The sequence below is a fragment of the Myxine glutinosa genome, chromosome 13 (genome assembly GCF_964187855.1).
Source record: "Myxine glutinosa chromosome 13, kmMyxGlut1.1, whole genome shotgun sequence".
In the NCBI taxonomy this organism is placed as follows: Eukaryota; Metazoa; Chordata; class Myxini; order Myxiniformes; family Myxinidae; genus Myxine; species Myxine glutinosa.
Window position 1 is genome coordinate 51,473,423 of NC_136273.1, and position 21,406 is coordinate 51,494,828.

The 21,406-nt window shown below is 42.3% G+C and overlaps 1 protein-coding gene across 1 annotated transcript in view; it reads left to right on the plus strand.

Annotated features, from left to right (window-relative positions):
- Positions 1 to 20,916, plus strand: part of LOC137438943 (protein phosphatase 1 regulatory subunit 29-like) — a 120,006-nt gene extending 99,090 nt beyond the window's left edge. Inside the window, exon 6 of the mRNA XM_068134437.2 lies at positions 20,581 to 20,916. Coding sequence (XP_067990538.2) covers positions 20,581 to 20,694 — 114 coding nt within the window. The 3' untranslated portion in view covers positions 20,695 to 20,916. The remainder of the gene's footprint in view (positions 1 to 20,580) is intronic.
- Positions 20,917 to 21,406: the final 490 nt, after the last annotated feature.

Here is a 21,406-nt window from a genome sequence, read left to right on the forward strand (position 1 = left end):
TCATGCACTCGTTATTGCAGGATTAGAAGAGCTGCCACAGAAACCGGTTGACATTGTCAGGAAAAAAGGGGCGAAAAATGTGGACTGGCCATTAATATCAAGGAAACAAAGACGATGGTTGTGAGCAAGTTACATGATGCTTTCATGTTGGAAGTGCAGAACCAGAGACGAAAGATGCAACTAATAACGATCCGAAAAATAAAGATATCAAGGATAGCGATGGCGAAAACCCCGTTCTTGAATTCGAGCCTCATACCAATGAGAAGGTAGGCAATTGAAACTTGTCCGTGGATGATAATATATGCTACAGTTTGTCAATGTTGCTGTACGGCTGTGAAACATGGATAAATCAGCCAAGTCTCAGCAAGTCTCCACTCATTCATTCCTCTTTTTTCCCCACCTGTGGATCCATCTTCCACACCCTCCTCAATCTCATTCTTCCCTCCAGGTCTTCAAGACAGTTGTTCACCACCACCACTGTTCACCAAAACAGTCATCCCAATCCAAAACCTTTTTTTCTTTTTTTTTTCTTTTTTGTATACAAGATCGAAGCTCGTGAAGGAGCTAATATTAATCACACAAAAAGACAAACCGACACACAAAACACAAAAAACAAGGGGAGCGGCAGACAAGATGGGGAGAGAGGGGGAAGGACACAAACACAACATTTGAGAGCAGGGACATCGGGAGGACTTGGGGGGAAACCATGATCTTTTCCACACCCGTTAAACCACTTCTCAACCCCTCCCAAAATTTTTCCTTACGTATTCATCTTGTTCATCCCTTGCTTTATCCCCGAGCACTCATCGTTACCTGCATCGCCTGGTTGTCCCATCTCTGTCGATTTTCTCCTTCTGCCCTGCTGTTGGAATTTCTCCTGTCTCCTGCTGTTCCCCTTGTTATGTTGTGTCCTGATATGTTATGGGTCCTAGCTTTTCCAAAAGCCTAGACCATATAGAGTCACGTGAAAAAGTAAGTACACCCCATGTAAAGTTTTGACTTTTTCAACATATTCCAACACACAGCTATTTGATCTTCATTTCAACAATATTGATAGATAAAGGTGATATAATATCACAAACATCATGAAACATTTACATTTTGTAGTCCATTGTATAATTTAAATAAACATAAATGCTAATTTCGAATGTGGAAAAAGTAAGTACACCCCAACATTTATCACTACTTCAAATACCTAAAATTAGAATCAAGTGCACCAGCACAGATGCAAATGATTAGAACATCGTTAGAGAGGATCTTGGAGGAACCTGTCTTATTTAAACCTCAGACATTTAGTTTGCTTTGCTCTTTGTTGTTGAAGTGCGTGGCGTCACCATGCCTAGATCAAAAGAGCTCTGAGGCCTTCAGAAAGAAGGTTATAGATGCCTACGAGTCTGGGAAGGGATTTAGAAAGATCTCCAAACAATTTGAAATCAATCATTCGACTGTCCGGAAGATCATCTACAAGTGGAGAAGATTCCAAACAAATGCCAACTTGTTCAGGCCAGGCTGCCCCAGCAAGTTCAGCCCGAGAGCAGACCGCAAGATGCTGAAAGAAGTGTCTAAGAACCCCAGAATGTCATCACGGGACCTATAGGTAGCTCTTGTCACTGTTGATGTCAAAGTGCACGGGTCTACCATTAGAAAGAGGCTGCACAAATTTGATCGACATGGGAGGTGTGCCAGGAGGAAACCTTTGCTGTCCAGAAAGAACATCAGTGCAAGACTCAAGTTTGCCAATGAACACCTAGGCAAAGACCAGCACTTCTGGAACAATGTGCTCTGGACAGATGAGTCAAAGGTAGAGCTATTTGGCCACAGTACCAGAAGACATGCTTGGGGAAAACCAAAGACAGCATTTGACCACAAGAAGCTGATACCAACTGTAAAGCATGGTGGTGGAAATATTATGGTTTGGGGCAGCTTTGCTGCATCAGGACCTGGGCAGCTCACCATCATATAATCCACTATGATTTCTTCATTTTACCAGAGGGTGCTTGAGGATAATGTGAGGCCGTCTGTCGGAAAGTTGAAGCTCAACCGAAGGTGGACCTTGCAACATGACAATGACCCTAAACACACCAGTAAATCCACCAAGGAATGGCGGAAAAGAAAGAAGTGGAGGGTTCTGGAATGGCCAAGTCAAAGCCCGGATCTAAATCTCATCGAGATGTTGTGGGGGGATTTCAAACGAGCTGTGCATGCAAGAAACCCCTCAAACATCACACAGCTGAAAGAATTCTGCATGGAGGAGTGGGCAAAAATTTCTCCCAGTCGATGTCAGAGACAGTTATAAGAAACGCCTACTTGAGGTTGTTTCTGCCAAAGGGGGCAATACCACCTATTAGAGCCAAGGGTGTACTTACGTTTTCCACATGCGAAATTTGCATTTATGTTTATTTAAATTACACAATGGACTACAAAATGTAAATGTTCCATGATATTTGTTATATTATATCACCTTTATCTATCAATATTGTTGAAATGAAGATCAATTAGCTGTATGTTGAAATATGTTGAAAAAGTCAAAACTTTACATGGGGTGTACTTACTTTTTCACGTGACTGTATGTAGAGTATCAAAGTGATGGTACAAAGTCTGCATACTACAGAAATGTGGTTCTAATTAAGAGGAAGCTGAAAAATGGACTTGTTTGGGACAATGAAAAAATAAATGAAAAGGTATTTCCAAGAAGCCTGGTGTTGGCTTAACGGTTAAGGTGGCTGGCTTAAGATCTCTAATATGGTCTTGGGTTTGACCCCCAAAGTTGCTCCGATAAATAACAGCAGGTGAGATGACTCAACTTGTCATCCTTCAGAGGTCGGCAAAATGAGTACCAGTTTACTAGAAAGAATGAACCATTCGAGTATCTTGCATCTGAGAGGCGACTCATCCAGGATTGTACCCCCTAGTGAAGGAATAAATGCCTTGGCAGCCCTTTGCGTCTGAAGACACCTACGAGTGGCCCATCTTCTTCTTCTATTTCCAAGAGCAAAATAAAGTCGTCAATACAAAGGTCATGGTGATGAGGAAAAGGAAATTCTTTTGGGACCAGTGAATTTGTAAACGACCAGATGAGGCAGCTTGGTGAATTTGTGCATTGCTGGTAAAAGGTAAAGGCAAGAGATCAGAAGGAAAACAAAGATGCACGTACAAAAAAAATAAATAATATATATATGTATATATATATACACACAAGATCTTAGCTCATGGAAGAGCTAGGTGACAGAAGGTACCACAGTTGGACAGAAGGTACCAGACCGGGATCACAGTTGGACAAACTAATCAAGGAATGTAACGAATTGGAAAAGAACAGAGAGAGAGGAGAGGAAACACAGTAACCTTTAAGTAAAAGGTTGCCCATGATGGGATTAATGGGGCTAACACAAATAGTGGGGCTAACCAAATTAGACAACATATTGGACAATATATTGAGGTGGATTGTGGCTCAAAAGGACAGACAAAGTGCTGCATCTTGTGTTGTTCGCGTGTATTTGCTGCATGTGCGCACATGATTTATTACAGCTCCTCCGCGAGCCTTAAACCCCATTAAAATACAATGTCGCATTTACAGCCCCCTCACACTAAATAACGAGTCCTGTGAGAAGCCGTAAAACGGCAAGGCGGTCGCTTCGTGTACGGCCGGCTTGATTTGAATTTGGAGTTCATCGCAGGCCTTAGCCGAAGTGAGGGATATCCTTTTGTGAGCATGGGCTAACTATACGCTGCTTGTAAGGATTTTAACCTAATTTGCTTCACCAGGGATTTGCCAATGTCGCAGAAATGAGTGACACAATGGAGGCGGATTGTGGGGCAGACAAACAGAGTCTTGTGAAATAAGGATTTATTGCATAAATGGACAAGGGCAGGAGACACTTTTTGTATACATTGTGGAGACTCAAGGAGTTAGTACATAGAATAGGTCAAGATGTAACAAAACAAAAAGAACAGTGGAAAGAGAGAGGGTAGACATACCAACAGCAGAGTTGAGCGACAAATTATATGGAAATTTGGAGAAATAAAGGATGTGTATGAGGGTAAGGAGAAGAATAAGAATGAAGACAAGAGGAGGACACAGGAAGCAAAGACAATGGTTGTGAGAAAGTTGAAGTTACTCCTAAAATGTACAATTCAAAGAAATGGACACGATGTCGTGCAAGTTACAAGATTCTCTCATGTTGGAAGTGTAGTAATCAGCGGCGAAAGACAAGACTTAATAAAGATGCGAAAAATAAAGATATCAAGGATAGCGATGGAAAAAAAACCCGTTCTTGATTGGAGACAGGACTACAAGCTGGATACAGCTGCAAACTCTTAATCACAAAAGGAGAAGGAAACGCCTAAAACTTCGAAAGAGTTGTGCTTGGGGATGGTTAATTGTGGTAAGAAAAACAACCCATTATGGTTGTGGATGGAGGATAATCTGAGATGGTGCTGAAAAGGGGTCCACAGGGAAGAATGAGAGGGTAAGGCGGGACGCAAAACTGTATTGAAAGCTCGAGATATGTCGAGAGAAACGGCGCTAATCTAATGTCTGATATTGAGGGCCTCCATATATTGTTAGGGGAGTAGAAGCAGCATGTGCTAGATAGATACAGTGACCAGGTCTGAATCTGAATTGATGATCTGAGATGAGGCTGTTGGAGAAAAAGAATGATTTTATGTGAACTCCGATGATGGATTCCATGGCCTTGCTGATGATTGGAAGTAAGCTGATTGGTCTGTAGTTGAGAGGATCAGTTCTTGCACCTTTTTATGTAATGCTGTGATGCTGGCTGATTATATCAAGCAGATGGGAGATGACCTGTGGTAAATGACAGGGTGATAAGGGCAGAGAGAGAGGAAGTGCAAGAGCAACAGAGCAGATTTTTAGGACACGTGAGCTTATGCCATCCGGTCTAGTTGTAGTCAGAGTCGAGGGTTGCCAGAAACTTTTCCAACTTCTCAGATGCAAAAGACACACATTCCAGATGCAGTTGGGTATTACTGGGAAAGGTGGGTATAAAGAGAGAAAGAGAGGCGTTGGGGACACAATATTTGGAAGCAAACACAGAATTGAGGCATTCAGCCTTCTCACGAGTGGAGTTAACCGTGGCGTCATTTGAGGTGAGGGATGTGATGGAGAGGAGCATACATAAGTTTGAAAGCTCATTCTTGAGATTGGACAGATGTTGTGTTTTGGCTCTCCTGAGAGTAGATGCACACTTGTGGGATTTGTGGAATGATCTTTGGTTGCCTTCGGTTGGGTTTGTCTTCCAGGAGGAGAATACAAGTTGTTTTAAAGCAACTGCCTCACCACAGGATTCAGTGTACCAAAGGTGGCAGATTGGGTAAGATAACTGAAGAAGAGATGGGATGAATGTGTCCATTAGAGAGAGAAGGATTTTGTGGAAGAATTCCCAGGCTGAATTAATATCAGGGGTGGTAGATATAGGAGACCAGTCGTGAAGTGGTCCTGAAATGGCTGCTTGCAATCCCTGCCAGTTTGCCTGAGTGAAGTGCCAGACTGGCCAGCACTGAACCTGTTCTCTGAGGATGGCCAAAGAGATGCTGACCTTCACAGAGACGTGATCAGATGAACCAATTGGGGCAGAGGAATAGCAAGATACATTGGTGGAGAAGTTGGTCATCACCAAATCGAGAAGGGAAGATTTGCCATTGGCAGAAATCCAGGTGGGAAAATTCACAGATCGAGTCAGTCCCATTGAGTCACAGAAGTCCTTTGCAGAACGACCATGGCTGGTGAGACAGGTACCAACACCCAGCCAATTAGCATGGTGATAATTGAAGTCACCCTGTATAAGCAAGAGAGAGTTGAGATGAGCGGTTAACAGCTGGTCACTGTCGCCTGAGAAAGATGGAGATGGAGTCATCACTGTTGGGAGGATGACAACACACAGACAAACATGAGGTGGGAGCGGAGAGGAAGTCACAGCCAGAGGTACTCCTGGGGTTTTCGAGGTGCAAAAGCAGGAAACGGAGAGTGATAAATGGAGTTCTTGATGTAAAGTGCAACTCTGCCAACAGGACGGGATTCAGGTCAATCAATCCGGAGGATTTAATAGTCAGGGAGGGACACTAAGGAAGGATTCTGTTCTGTGTGAGGAAGGATTCTGTTCGACAGATAATGTCTGGCAGTGGCCTGAATTGAGAGATCTCTCAGGTTGGAGCAGAGGCCTCAGATGTTTGAGGCCCACACAGTTAGGGACAGGGGAGGGGCTGCACATAGGAAACAGGGTTGTGGAAAGGATGAATGAGAAGGTGCTGGGCTGGCGGAAGCGTAGAGGGGTGTAGCCGGGATGGGGAGGAGCGTGGTAGAGGCAGAGAGGGGGCAGGATGAGGTGGAAGCTGAAAAGGGTTGGGATGAGGGGAAGGCATACTGACTTGGAGGGGTTTGATACCAAGAATGGGCATGAAGGAGAAATTATTGTTGTGTCTGCACAACCTCTGCAAAATGGATGCCTCAGGGTTCCCAGACTAGATAACCTGCGACAGACTTACTGGGTGGGGTGGTGGTGATCGAGAATGTTTTTGGTTGAATGCATGGAGTAAAATTTGCCTGTAAGTGAAAGAGGAGGCTGGACGAATTGAGTGTTTAGGAGTGAAGAGGTTTTGGGAAATAAACATTGTGAAAGATAAAAGGAAGACATTTTGATGAAGAACAAGAATGAATGGGTTGTTCCTGATGGAGTAATGAGAAGAGCAAGGAATTTTAAAATACACTTGGAAGCTTTTAAAGAAAATGTTATGAAGAGCTTTTAAAGGAAGATAAATGTTTTATTCAGTGAAGATTCGGTTTGGGGATATAAAAAAAAAAAGAAGGGATAGGGAAATGAGTAACTGAGCACTGAGATAAGGGCTTGGTTTTTTTCTGACGTTGTTGTTGTTGGTTGTTGGGTTCTTTGGGGAGGGGGGGAGTTTGGAATGAAGAAGGGGTGATGTTTGTGCTTTTGAGTGAGAAGGGGAAATGGATTGAGCTGGGGGATCAGAAGTAACAATACCTGGGATTAAAGGAGCGAAAACGAGGCAAGAAACAGAAGCACAACCAGACTATCACCAGTAGGCCTAACTTAACTCGGGACATATACTGGGTGATTCAACACAGAAGGATACAGTTTGGGACAGAACAATCGACGAAAAACATGACCAGAAAAACAGGAATCCTTACTATAATCCATGTACCGGTGTGTGTGTGTGCGTGTGTGTGTGTGTATATATATATATATGTGTGTGTGTGTGTGTGTGTGTTATAGCACAACTCCTCCTACAGTTCTGATTTGCACTTTGAGAGGTATTTTGCACAGGTATTTTGAATTACACGTTTGAATAAGGATAATAACATAACCCCCTGGCTGCTTCCTTAGGGAGCGGGTGCTTCTCGTAAAAATAAAACGGTAAAACACAATGCATCTGGTCCAGGGAACTTATCTTATATGAACTGTGGGGAGTGGTGCCGATCAGTCTCCCACGGGCGCCGAACCCGGAACCGGAAGTCTGAACAAGCACAGCCCCACTTAAATTGGTTATTTTCTTCTTTTTTTTTTTGCAGCACATGGCTGTGGGTAGCACCATTGAGTGGGGGAGATGGGGATGGCAGTGCCCTCTGTTAGAGCAGGATTTTAAAAATTCGGTCAGGGTGCGGACGGTCGCTCGCCTTCTCGCAAAGCATACCGTGGGATCAGTAACGTCCACCAGTTTGTGTCTGAAACCGCCATCCCTAAATCCACCAGTTTGTGTCTGAAACCGCCATCCCTAAATCCACCAGTTTGTGTCTGAAACCGCCATCCCTAAATCCACCAGTTTGTGTCTGAAACCGCCATCCCTAAATCAGCCCGTTTTTAATGCAACCTAGAAAGCACTGAATGAGAAGAAGGAAAAATCTCTTGGAACATTACATTAGTGACTGGTTAAAGAGATTTGATATTTGATATTGCTCGACAGATTTCGAAATTGAAAAATTATAAAATTTCTCTGCTCACGATATTGAATTTCAGTTCGTTGTTAAAAAACAAAAACATTCACCAAAAGTGTCATTCTTATAACTTAATTCATGATGACGAATATTGCTTGTGGACGACTCAAATAGCTCATCTCTTCGAAATCAATCTGACGATTCATAAAATATGCATTTTTGCCTTAAGCCGTGCTCTGAAAAGTTTTACGATTTATGGATTTCATTTTCCCCTAAAGTTAAACACCAGGAAGGCATAGGGAGATTAAAATAAAAAAAAGCAACCTTCTTTTGCAATTACCACATAACATAGTTTTATTTTTGAGTTAATTATTTTTAAATACATTAATTTAGTGCTTGATTTCATGGCAATACCTATTCATGAGGCGAACACGCGTGTACCGGCAGGAAGCGTTTGTTACCGATTCATGTGTGGAAATTGGAAATGGCACCTGCTTCTCTTCAAATGTTACTCTAGGCCTTCCAAGCGATGCGTGTCTGCCAATAATTTAGTGCATTCAGCGACATTTTAAAATCTTTTTTGGACAGTCACACAAAAGTAATGGCAGTAGGTCAGGTGGAGGTGGCATTTTTGTAGGTGCTGATTGGTGAATAGACAGTTGCTTCTCTCAAACTCCATGAGTGTGTCATCCATCAGATGGAAGTTAAATGCTATATATCGTCTGTACCCCCAAACAAATTAAAACTTCCTGCTCTACCAGGGGGCACTGCATTAGCGACACAGCCAGCCATGTGCTGCATACAAAAACATATGCCGTAAAGAGAAAATTGGCTTTGGGCTATGGCTCAATCAAGATCATAATATCTCATCAATGGAAGAGTACAAATGAGCTAGCGTGACATCAAATGCACCCCAAAAGTGGTGCCATTAACCCTTTAAGGAAGTGCTTTTTAGACAATGGGCCTATGAGATAGGACTGCTGGTAGCCAACTTGCCCTGAAGCTCTGTAGTTTGGGTTTGTTTTTGTTTTTTGTACACAAGATCGAGGCTCGTGTAAGAGTTGACATTAATGACAAAACACAAACGGACGCACAAGACAAAATAAAGGGAGCGAGAGACAAGATGGGGAGAGAGGGGGAAGCACACAAGTACAACATTTGAGAGCAGGGACATCGGGAGATCTGTGGGAGGGAGAGGACTTGGGGGGACGAGGCATGGGAAGGGAGGGGGTCGAAGAAGTAAAAAAAAACACATGGACACAACTAGGACTTCCAGGAAAGAATTCGGTATTTAAAAAAAAAAGTGGATCTGGGGTGAATTAGTGGGGGTAGAAAAGATCAAGGTTTTGGATTGGGGAAGATAAGAGATGGTGGTGAACAGCTGTTTTAAATACCTGGAGGGAGGAGTGGGATTGAAGGGAGTGAGGGAGTTTGTTCCAGAGGCGGGAGAAAAGAGGAATGAAAGAGTTTGATCTCTGACTAGTTCACATTTGACTAAAAAACACCCTTCTGGTGCATTGCCGACAGAAGACGATGGATGCATCTTGGAACATTTTCATCTTTCGGATGGAAGCTTAATGTTGGTGGGCCCATCCGCTATTTCGGTGGACGTGACGGATTTTACCAAACGAAGGCCGTTGGATGCTGCCACCCTGATCAAATAGCCCGTCTTGGGCATGGACTGTACTTTAAGCGCATTTTATTGGACTGTTGCCATGGGAATATGGTGCAGACATGTTGGGTAAAATGACTAAAATGTCCTTTGTGAAAAGGGAAATTTTCTCCAAACTTCTTAAGTACTTTGATCACCCCTTGAATGGTCGACGGGGGAGAGGATGCAAGTCCCGCAAGCACGATGACAGTTTTTCACACCGAACAATATCTACGCCAAGCTTTGGTGCGGAACATACTTTACAGATTCTGGAAAGCTGTGCTGTGGGGAGAGGGCACAGGAGGGGTCAAAATGACTTGCATATTTGCATACGTAATATTTGGATGACCTCTTGTCAATTTTTTTAATTTTTACCGTTTCATGCCTATCCCCTTATTCATGACAATCATCATCGTCATCATCATCGTCATCATCATCATAATCATAATCATCGTTTCTTGGACAGTTCGATCAACATCAGATGAACTGATTCTAATTCATATCCTCAGGCTGCAGGATTGAAGAACGAGCCTTTGTGAAATGCCATTGTGGTTTCTCCTTAAAGGTTAAAATACGGACCCATGGAGCGATGTAACACTTGCTTGACATTTTGGGTGAAATACAGAAAATGTCACTGTTGGAGATTACTCCGCTTTGCATTTATCTTTGAAAGTGACAAAGCAAACAGGAATCATTTCGAACTTTGTGATTGCATATGTGTGTATATGTCTATGTGTGTGTTTGTGTGTGTGTGTGTCTGTATGTGTGTGAGTGTATGTGTGTGTGTCTATGTATGTGTGTCTGTATGTGTGTGTGTGTGTGTGTCTGTATGTGTCGGTATGTGTGTGAGTGTGTGTGTGTCTGTATGTGTTTGTGTGTGTGTGTGTGTCTGTATATGTGTGAGTGTATGTGTGTGTGTGTCTGTATGTGTGTGTGTGTGTGTGTGTGTGTGTGTGTGTCTGTATAGCTGTGTGAGTGTGTCTGTATGTGTGTGTGTTTGTGTGTGAGTGTATGTGTGTGTGTGTGTGTTTCTGTTTGTGTGTGAGTGTATGTGTGTGTGTGTGTGTCTGTATGTGAGTGTGTGTGTGTGTGTGTGTGTGTGTGTTTGTCTGCATGTATATGAGTGTGTGTGTGTGTGACTGTATGCATGTGAGTGTGTCTGTATGTGTGTAAATGTGTGTGTGTCTGTATATGTGTGTGTGTGTGTGTGTGTCTTTATGTGTGTTAATTAGCATGCACTGTAGATAACTTGTGTGTGAGTGTGTGTGAGTGTATAAGGACTCTTGTGTAATCAACACCAAATAGGCTAATGTCTCCATGTAAAGGAACCGTTTGTCAGATAATAATCTATATAATAATAGCGTAAGGACTCGACTTTGTTATCCCTTTTACGCCGCACCCAGTGACCCGATGCCCACGGCACTAATGGATTTACGATCTACGAACCGCGCTCTTTGTTTATCACATACAGACATACTCGAAAAATCTGAATTAGCCGACGTTGGGGCCCAAAAGCATCCGATTAACTGCCGATACGACGCCATCTTACGACGCCATCGTATTGGCGTCTGCTGGGCGAAGGCGAAGCAAGCCGTCCGCTGATTGGACAGGCGAAGGCGAAGCAAGCCGTCCACTGAGTGGACAATCCAGAGCATGCATTTGTGCCGGTGTCGGCGATCGTTGTTCATATACGCACTCTTCATTCTCATGTTTCTTCCTAACTCTTACTCGGACAAGCAAATCCCCGATGCCATCCATAATGGTACACTCTATCCATACACCACATCCTCCCTTCCGTGGATGTTCCACGGGTTTCGGCTAGTAACTAGTAATAGGCCTCCATAACCATCATTGACCATGTTGTGTAACCTCGGCTGAGGCCCAAACCTTCATATCTTACAAGGGGAAAAGACCATCAAATATGATGGCGCACAAAACTCAACACAACTCAGAGGATTACCATACACACACAGTTATAAATTACGTCCGATTAATTATTGGCAATATATTATAATTCAGTTCAAGAAATGAGATTTTCCCTCTAGATGATTCACGGTGGGGGAGAAATTTGTCAACAAAACGCACAGTTTACGTTATGGACAATCACACACACATTACCTCAACAGACGCCATATTCAAAACTACAACAATAAGGAGGTGATATTCTCTCGGTAGAGTCCAAGACACCACTATATAGCATAGACACCAACTTTTCAATGTCTCCTTCTGTTATCAAAGGGAGGCATGAAGCGCCCCTTCTTTTATACACGGGATCGTTTCTCTGCATGCAGCTTTAACATGGCGACTGAAAATACGTTTCTCGGCGTCAACTGGACGAAATTGGCTGCAAGTTTCAGAAGTAAATGCTTTGTACGTTGAGGTAATATGTTCCAAATTTCAGCAACGTCCATTTATGCATACTTGGGTTTTATTAAGAAAACCCTCGAATTAATGTTGGTGTCTGTCCGTCGGTCCGTCCGTCCGCCCAAAATGTGTTGCGCTCATATCTCAAGGCCTATACATTGAAACTATCTAAAACTTGGAATATACATCGGCCAATCGGTCTAGTTAATGGCTTTCCAAACAAATTCCACCTAAGTGCGATAGTTTTTGCTTTAAAATTAAATTATATATAAATACACATATATTCTAGGGAAAAATGCCAGGGGCATAGAAAAGTCCCCTTTATACAGGGTATGTGCCATGTGGCAAAGTATAGAAAAGAATGGACATTCCATCGCTTGGAGAAAATGCCAAACAATACAAAATAAGGGGCATTGAAAAAAATCTTGTGTGCATGCTGGACTACCCTTGTGTTCTTAGGACGAACCAAGTAATGCTCTAGAAAAGTTCATATAAAGGGGTGCCTGTTTGATTCATACAGCTGCATGAAGAAGTAAATCTATTTTATTTTATTTTATTTTTATTTTTTATTTTTATTTTTTTTGTATACAAGATCGAGGCTCGTGAAAGAGCGAACATTAATCACACAGAAAGACAAACCGACACATAAAACATAACATCGGGAGCGGTAGACAAGATGGGGAGAGAGGGGGAAGGACACAAACACAACATTTGAGAGCAGGGATCGAGAGACATGGAGACATCGAGAGATCTGAGAGAGGGCGAGGGCTTGGGGGGGGGGGGGCATGGGAAGGGGGCGGTGGGAGAGGTATAAAACATATGGACACTGCCAGGACTTCCAGGAAAGAAGTTGGAATTTCAAACAAGGTGGATCTGGGGTGAATTAGCGGGGGTAGAAAAGATCAAGGTTTTGGATGGGGGAAGATAAGAGATGGTGGTGAACAGCTGTTTTAAAGACCTGGAGGGAGGAGTGGGATTGAAGGGAGTGAGGGAGTTTGTTCCAGAGGCGGGAGAAAAGAGGAATGAAAGAGTGAAGGTGAGCAGAGAGCCGAGATTTCGGCAGTTTAACCATCAGAGGGTTGCTGGCAGATCTTGTGCGACCTGTAGGAATATTTGGGGGACAGAGCACAGAGAGAGCTGGGGGTGCAAGGCCGGAGAGGAGTCGGTAGAAGACAGAAAGACCACCTACCTGCCTGCGGTGAGTGAGTGAAAGGCCCTCAGAGATAGCTTCATCGCGGGAGATTCCAATAATTCTGAAAGCTTTGGTTTCAACAGCGTGAAGCCGAGCTAGGTGTGAGGCAGGAGCACCGGCCCATAGGGGAGAACAGTATTCCATTGAGCTGCGGATGAAAGCCTTGTATGTGGTGAGGAGCTCAGGTGTGCCGAGGAAGGACTTCGCACGACGGAGGATGCCCAGTCGGCGACTGGCTTTGCAGGCCAGCTTGGAAATGTGGTTTTCCCAAGAAAGATCATGGCAGATAGTGAGACCCAAAAGCTTGAGCGACAGAACTTCTTGGAGAGGATTGTTGAGAAAGTAGATGGGAGGGTTGTCCAGTCGATCTTTTCGGAGAGACATAGTAAGAGTGTGAGATTTGTCAGGATTGAAAGACATGTTCCACTTGTTTGACCAGTCTGTGATTTTGTCCAAGTCTTCAGAGAGAGAGGAGGCTGCAGACTGCCGATCTGAGGGAAGAGGAATGGAGCGGCAGAGAGTGGAGTCATCAGCAAAGAGATAGAGAGGATTTTCAAGAGAGTCAGAGAGATCATTGATGAAGACCAGAAAAAGCACGGGGCCCATAACACTGCCTTGGGGAACTCCAGCCTGAACAGGAAGAGGAGATGAGAGAAACCCATTCAGGGCCACACGTTGACGACGACTAGAGAGGAAGTCCGCCAGCCATGCGTGGAGATTTCCATGGATACCAAAGGAGGAGAGTTTGGTGAGCAGAGCGGGGTGCCAGACCGTGTCGAAGGCACGTGATATGTCGAGGGAGACAGCTCTAATTTCCTGTTTGGCATTGAGGACCTCCATCCATTGTTAAATGCCAAATTTGCCAAATGTAGTGGCGTGGATGATGTAGGGTGTCAGATGCCCAGATGTAGGGTGATGTAGGGTGCAAGATGTAGGAATCTTCACCAAAATCTAATCATTTCGTCCTTGTTACATACACTCCATCCTTGCCAAATTACGTCCGAATCCGTCCATAACATTTTTAGATATTTTGTTAACAAACAAACAAACAAACAGCCAGGGGTGAAAATATAACCTCCATCCACCTTTGGTGGCGGAGGTAATAACAACAAAAATCGAGCAAATTGCTCATCTCTTTATTTTAATTACATAAATGAAGGAAAGCCAAAACCCCTTCTGTGTTTTCACACTATTAAGCCTTGTAAAGTCTGGCTAAAGCTGAAATTACACACAAAAACCTTCATTTAATGCACAAATTGCTCACCCCTTTAGTTTGGCAGTGTATAGACAATAGACGTCATTGCAACCTGCCACGATTGATCCCGAAAATAATTTTTTAAACCCCCATGTACATACATGAAGCGAAAACATGCATACTGCTTACTTGCATAGATAATACCCGGCGAAGCCGGTGTTGTCAATGAACGCGAACGTATTATGTTGAAAAGCCAGATTTTGCTGGATCCCTTGGCTTGAGAATTTCGAAGCTTTGACGCACCAAATCGCTCAATGGAGGCCGCCATCTTGCGGATGCGGAAGTATGCATAACAAATTGAAAAAAGTTCAATAGGAGTTTGTTTCACCTGTCTTTGTTTGATTCACAATCTTATGCACCTCTAATTTGTAATTAAAATACTTTAAGACCAACCTCGGCCCGCACGGGCCTGGTTATCTTCAACGAAAATCGTCACCAAACACCGGAATCAATGAGATTCGAGCATTTGAAAAAATATTTCAAAAACCAAATCACTCAACGGAGGCCGCCATCTTCCAGATGCGGAAGTATGCATAAAAAAATTGCGAAAAAGTTCAATAGGAGTTTGTTTCACCCGTCTTTGTTTGATTCACAATCTAATGCACCTCTAATTTGTAACTAAAATACTTTAAGACCAACCTCGTTATCTTCAACGAAAATCGTCAGCAAACACCGGAACCAATGAGATTCAAGCATTTGAAAAAATATTTCAAAAAAGCTTATTACGCGTTTCGGAGGGTGAAAACGGCGTCAAATATTCTAAAATTGACGAATAATTATTTTTTAGAAATCTCGCGGCCGAAGGGGATCGTTTTTCACACCCGGAAATATCCGAAGTTGAGACGGAATTCACCAAATTAATCAAGAAGTAAATTTTATCAATTTTAATCTCATCCAGAATGCAAATGGTGTCATTTTAGGTCTGAATTTGCGAAATTTTGTGAGCTGACCAATCAGCGATCAGCTTCGGTCAGCCAATCAGCGCCATCGACACAGTTTGATTAACGACAGTCACACATTGCCGTTGAAACGGCGCTATCGTCTGATCTGTCGGCACTGATCTTACTGCAAGCTAACTTCTTCTGGTGGAGGAAGCCGCAGTGCCCGGAGAGAACCAGTCCTGACAGCGACTGAAGTTAGAAGACTACACACATACTGTGAAAACGTATATTAAGCCCAGTTAAAATTTCTTAAAATAGGCCCTAAGCTAGCACATCGTATAGATACTTCCTTAAGCTTCTTGTGACATTTATTGTATGTAGGTATTGGGGAGGACTGTCTGCTCTTCTCTTTTACCAAGTCTTACCAGGTACGGTACCTACTACACCTACCTACTACCAACTACCTAACCTACTGATGCCATAGTGATGGGTAAAATAGTGGCAAGAGGCTTTGGCTTCGCCGGCTTATTGCGGCTTTGCAGTCGGGTACTAGTAGCCGGCGAAGCCGGTGTTGTCAATGAACGCGTACGTATTATGTTGAAAAACCAGATTTTGCTGGATCCTTTGAGAATTCCAAGCTTTGACGCACCAAATCACTCAATGGAGGCCGCCGTCTTGCGGATGCGGAAGTATGCATTAAAAATTGAGAAAAAGTTCAATAGGAGTTTGTTTCACCCGTCTTTTTTGATTCACAATCTTATGCACCTCTAATTTGTAATTAAAATACTTTAAGATCAACCTCGTTCCCCGGGCCCGCATGGGCCCTGGTTATCTTCAACGAAAATCGTCACCAAACACCGGAACCAATGAGATTCGAGCATTTGAAAAAATATTTCAAAAACCAAATCGCTCCATGGAGGCCGCCATCTTCCGGATGCGGAAGTATGCATAAAAAATTGAGAAAAAGTTGAATAGGAGTTTGTTTCACCCGTCTTTGTTTGATTCACAATCTTATGCACCTCTAATTTTTAATTAAAATACTTTAAGATCAACCTCATTCCCCGGGCCCGCACGGGCCCTGGTTGTCTTCATCGAAAATCGTCACCAAACACTGGAACCAATGAGATTCGAGCATTTGAAAAAATATTTCAAAAAAGCTTCTTACCACGTTTCTGAGGCTGAAAACAGCGTCAAATATTCTAAAATTGACGAAGAATTATTTTTTAGAAATCTCGTGGCCGTAGGGGATAGCTTTTCACGGCCAGAAATATCTGAAGTTGAGACGGAATTCACCGAATTAATCAAGAAGGATATTTTATAAGTTTTAATCTCATCCAGAATGCAAATGGTGTCATTTTGAACGAGGTACTGTACCTACTACACCTACCTACTACCAACTACCTAACCTACCGATGCCATGGTGATGGGTAAAATAGTGGCAAGAGGCTTTGGCTTCGCCGGCTCATTGCGGCTTTGCAGTAGGGTCATATTACATCGTGAGTATATACCTGTGACAATTACAATTGCACCAGGCCGTTGACTGACACCCAAGGCCTATGCTGCTTAATTATTTTTGAGGTTAGAAATGTTAGATTGTGGGTGGAGTCAGGCGAGCTGACCATCCAATGGGGCAAAGGCAGTCCATTGGCACATACATAGTCCAAAAACAAACTGGCTTTTATATGTATATTGGACTAGCAAAAGGCTTTTGTAAAAATACCATGCAATAAAAGAAAAAAATAGGAAGACTTTTATTGTTGCACAGGTAGAAAAAGCAAAAAAAAAATGGGAGGTTTATATATATGTATTTGTATATATATATATATATATATATATATATATATATATATATATATTTCTCAACAGCAAAGACTTTTATTTTAGGGAGTGATGGACACAGCGGTCTGTTGCCTATACACCACCCGGATTCAATGGTTTGTCTGATTTTTAAAATTTCAACTTTCCCATAGGTTTGGATTAATTTGAAGCAGCCTTTACTTAACATTCTTTCTCTCTGAGGAGCGTTTCAATGTGGGACAGAGATACACAGACAGCATTAGCCTCGTATATGTACAGTCACGTGAAAAAGTAAGTACACCCCATGTAAAGTTTTGACTTTTTCAACATATTTCAACATACAGCTATTTCATCTTCATTTCAACAATATTGATAGATAAAGGTGATATAATATAACAAATATCATGAAACATTTACATTTTGTAGTCCATTGTATAATTTAAATAAACATCAATGCAAATTTTGCATGTCGAAAAAGTAAGTACACCCCTACATTTATCACTACTTCAAATACCTAAAATTAGAATCAGGTGCACCAGCTCAGGTGTAAATGATTAGAACATCGTTAGAGAGGATCTTGGAGGAACCTGTCTTATTTACACCTCAGACATTTAGTTTGGTTTGCTCTTTGTCGTTGAAGTGTGCGGTGTCACCATGCCTAGATCAAAAGAGCTCTCTGAGACCTTCAGAAAGAAGGTTATAGATGCCTACGAGTCTGGGAAGGGATTTAAAAAGATCTCCAAACAATTTGAAATCAATCATTCGACTGTCCGGAAGATCATCTACAAGTGGAGAAGATTCCAAACAACTGCCAACTTATTCAGGCCAGGCCGCCCCAGCACGTTCAGCCCGAGAGCAGACCGCAATATGCTGAAAGAAGTCTCTAAGAACCCCAGAATGTCATCACGGGACCTACAGGTAGCTCTTGCCACTGTTGATGTCAAAGTGCACGAGTCTACCATTAGAAAGAGGCTGCACAAATTCGATCTACATGGGAGGTGTGCCAGGAGGAAACCTTTGCTGTCCAGAAAGAACATCAGGGCAAGAATAAAGCTTGCCAATGAACACCTAGGCAAAGACCAGCACTTCTGGAACAATGTGCTCTGGACAGATGAGTCAAAGGTAGAGCTATTTGGCCACAGTACTAGAAGACATGTTTGGTGAAAACCAAAGACAGCATTTGACCACAAGAACCTGATACCAACTGTAAAGCATGGTGGTGGAAATATTATGGTTTGGGGCAGCTTTGCTGCATCAGGGCCTGGGCAGCTCACCATCATAGAATCCACTATGAATTCTTCATTGTACCAGAGGGTACTTGAGGATACTGTGAGGCCATCTGTTGGAAAGTTGAAGCTCAACCGAAGGTGGACCTTGCTACATGACAATGACCCTAAACATACCAGTAAATCCACCAAGGAATGCCTGAAAAGAAAAAAATGGAGGGCTCTGGAATGGCCAAGTCAAAGCCCGGATCTAAATCCCATCGAGATGTTATGGGGGGATTTGAAACGAGCTGTGCATGCAAGAAACCCCTCAAACATCGTACAGCTGAAAGAATTCTGCATGGAGGAGAGGGCAAAATTTTCTCCCAGTCGATGTCAGAGACTGGTAGACAGTTATAAGAAACGCCTACTTGAGGTTGTTTCTGCCAAAGGGGGCAATACAACCTATTTGAGCGGAGGGTGTACTTACTTTTTCCACATGTGAAATTTGCATTTATGTTTATTTAAATTATACAATGGACTACAAAATGTAAATGTTTCATGATATTTGTTATATTAGATCATCTTTATCTATCAATATTGTTGAAATGAAGATCAAATAGCTGTATGTTGAAATATGTTGAAAAAGTCAAAACTTTACATGGGGTGTACTTACTTTTTCACGTGACTGTATGTATAAATTGAATTTGTTTCTTCTACCCTCTGTTTTTCAACTTTATTCACTTTTAAATTTGTTTTCTCCACAACTGCTTGAGCAATTGACACAAAACTTTCAACATCAGAGAGCCTACCCATGAAGAACATTTTAACAAAGTTACATGATGATTGGATGCAAAATGTGGCCGGCGTTCCAAAAAGTCGGTTTTTTTGTAGACATGGATTGCATGGAGTTTCATGTTTCAGGAGTAAACGGCCTCGACCTTGCTTCGCTCGGCCAAATAATAGATGGAATACCTGCATTACATTAAACATTCAATCACTCAAAAATTGCTTGATTACACTAAAAAAAACTGTACTGATAGCTGAGCAGGTTTGACAGCACAGATTTACTATTGTGTGAGCTATGAAAGAGTCAAAACTTTCAGAACAGCTTTAAAAGAGGATTGACAGAGCGGTACCCAGAGAATATAGAGTTTCAAAGCTTTCAATTGGACTGCTTCCCAAACGGACAAAGTTCCCTGGTTCAATAAAGTTTACATAAATCCCCCAATGGTGCAAGGAGATTGGATCTTGAGTTTCCCATACAAGTTCTTTTACAAGAAACTTCCAATGTAGAAGAAGGCCATTAGGCCCATGCAGCCTGTACAATGGCTGCCAATTGATGGCTGTTTGGTAATGCTATATCCGTTTTCAAATCCTGAAAATAAAGCAAGGAAGCTGCACGTAGCATTGAAAAAAAATTGTTATAACTTGGTTATAATTAGGGTTGAACTGCCAACCTCCCAGACTCAGAGCAGACGCTTTAACCATTGCATCACAAAGTCTAATGAAATGGTGTCGCTTTGCTTAGCCATGATGACTCAGGTTGAACTGAGGCTATTTTTTGTGTCATGTCTCCATTGCGATCTTCAATTGAGCACTTTCTTTCTCAAGTTGCTGCATTTCATTTGTGTGCTTGTGAAACCGGCATGACAACCCCAGAGGCGTTCTTCAAACCGGCAGTTATTCCTCATCCAGTTCATTTGTCTCCATTCAATAACATGCATTTAACCAGAGCACAGAAAGACTTTCATTGACACTTTTCAAAAGATGCCATGAAGTCTTTGAAAGCAGTGGAAAAACAAGAAAGCACAGCACTCTCTTACATGTTGCCTTCAGGGGATGTCTGGCAAGCTTAAGGATGCTTTGCTGTGTGTGCCCAGAATCATGAAAACATTTTATGGATTATATTTCAAGGCCGATGACACCCACATTACTATCAACTGAGTTGGACCATCATACACATTTCCCTACGCATTGTATAAATAAGTTAACAAATAACAAGAAATAAATTGAAAACAGATTTTTTTAATTACAAAGAATTACAGTAAAGGAGACGTATATTCTGTAGAGTTGAGAGAATATGAAAAGGTGTTGAATGGAAAAAAGATGTCTTGAGTCATAAGCCTTTCGGAGTTCAGCGAAGCAATTGCTGAAGTTCCATAGAAAAGAAATACCTGCATCATGTTCATATTGAAATTTCATCACAAGCAATAATTTCATTTTGTCTAGGATAATGAAAATTGATGATGTTATTCCTAAATGTTCCTTGGATTTTTAATAAATGAAAATATATTGTTGCCGATTTGAATGTGGTGCACAGGTGGTGTCGAAAGGTGCCGGGCATGCGCTGAAGGAGAAGGTACAGCGGGCACGTGGAGAAGACCTACACGAGATACTCGATTACTGGAAGGGTGTCTCAGCACAGCATTCCTAGGAGTCATACTCGATTGGATTGGATGTCAGTTGATTTGTTCCATTCCATTGGGGTCCTTGTCAAGTGAAAACAGTACATGTCCTCGTGGGGCACCGTGAAAGAGCTGGACTTGAAGCTCTCACCGCCGATTAAACCCCGGTAACCATGTGGCTACATGAATAGGATTCATCCGGCACAATGAAGTACGTTCCTCTTTACAGCTCACAGGTGATGAAATTTATTGGAGGAGTTTTATAAGCATCGCTCTTGGTTTCTTAGACCAAGCAGCTTAGAGAACATTAAAAGCCTGAGTTCACAATTATGGTGTGGGTCACAGGAAACTGATTTATAAAAGAGGTGAGAAACTTCTTGAAAATTCTGCAAGAGATTGTACAACATTGATGGTCAAAAGGAGAGGCCAGCGGGGGAATAAATGAATGAACTAGAACGTCACTCGGTAGAGAGCAAACCTCTGCCATGGTGAACAGTTTATAGTTTCTATCCCATTGATAGTTCCGAATCTGGATTCGGACCTGAACCAAAATCGAATCTGCTTGTTCTTGTCACCTACCCAACTCATCCAACCAAGTTTTGTCATAATCAGTCCATTACTTTTTGAAACATCTTGTTATTTATAGTTTTTAGCCCTATCTCTCAATGGTGAAGAATCATTTCGAAATTTAAAAAATTCTCGTATCCGGATCCATATTCGCATCTTCACCAAAATCGAATC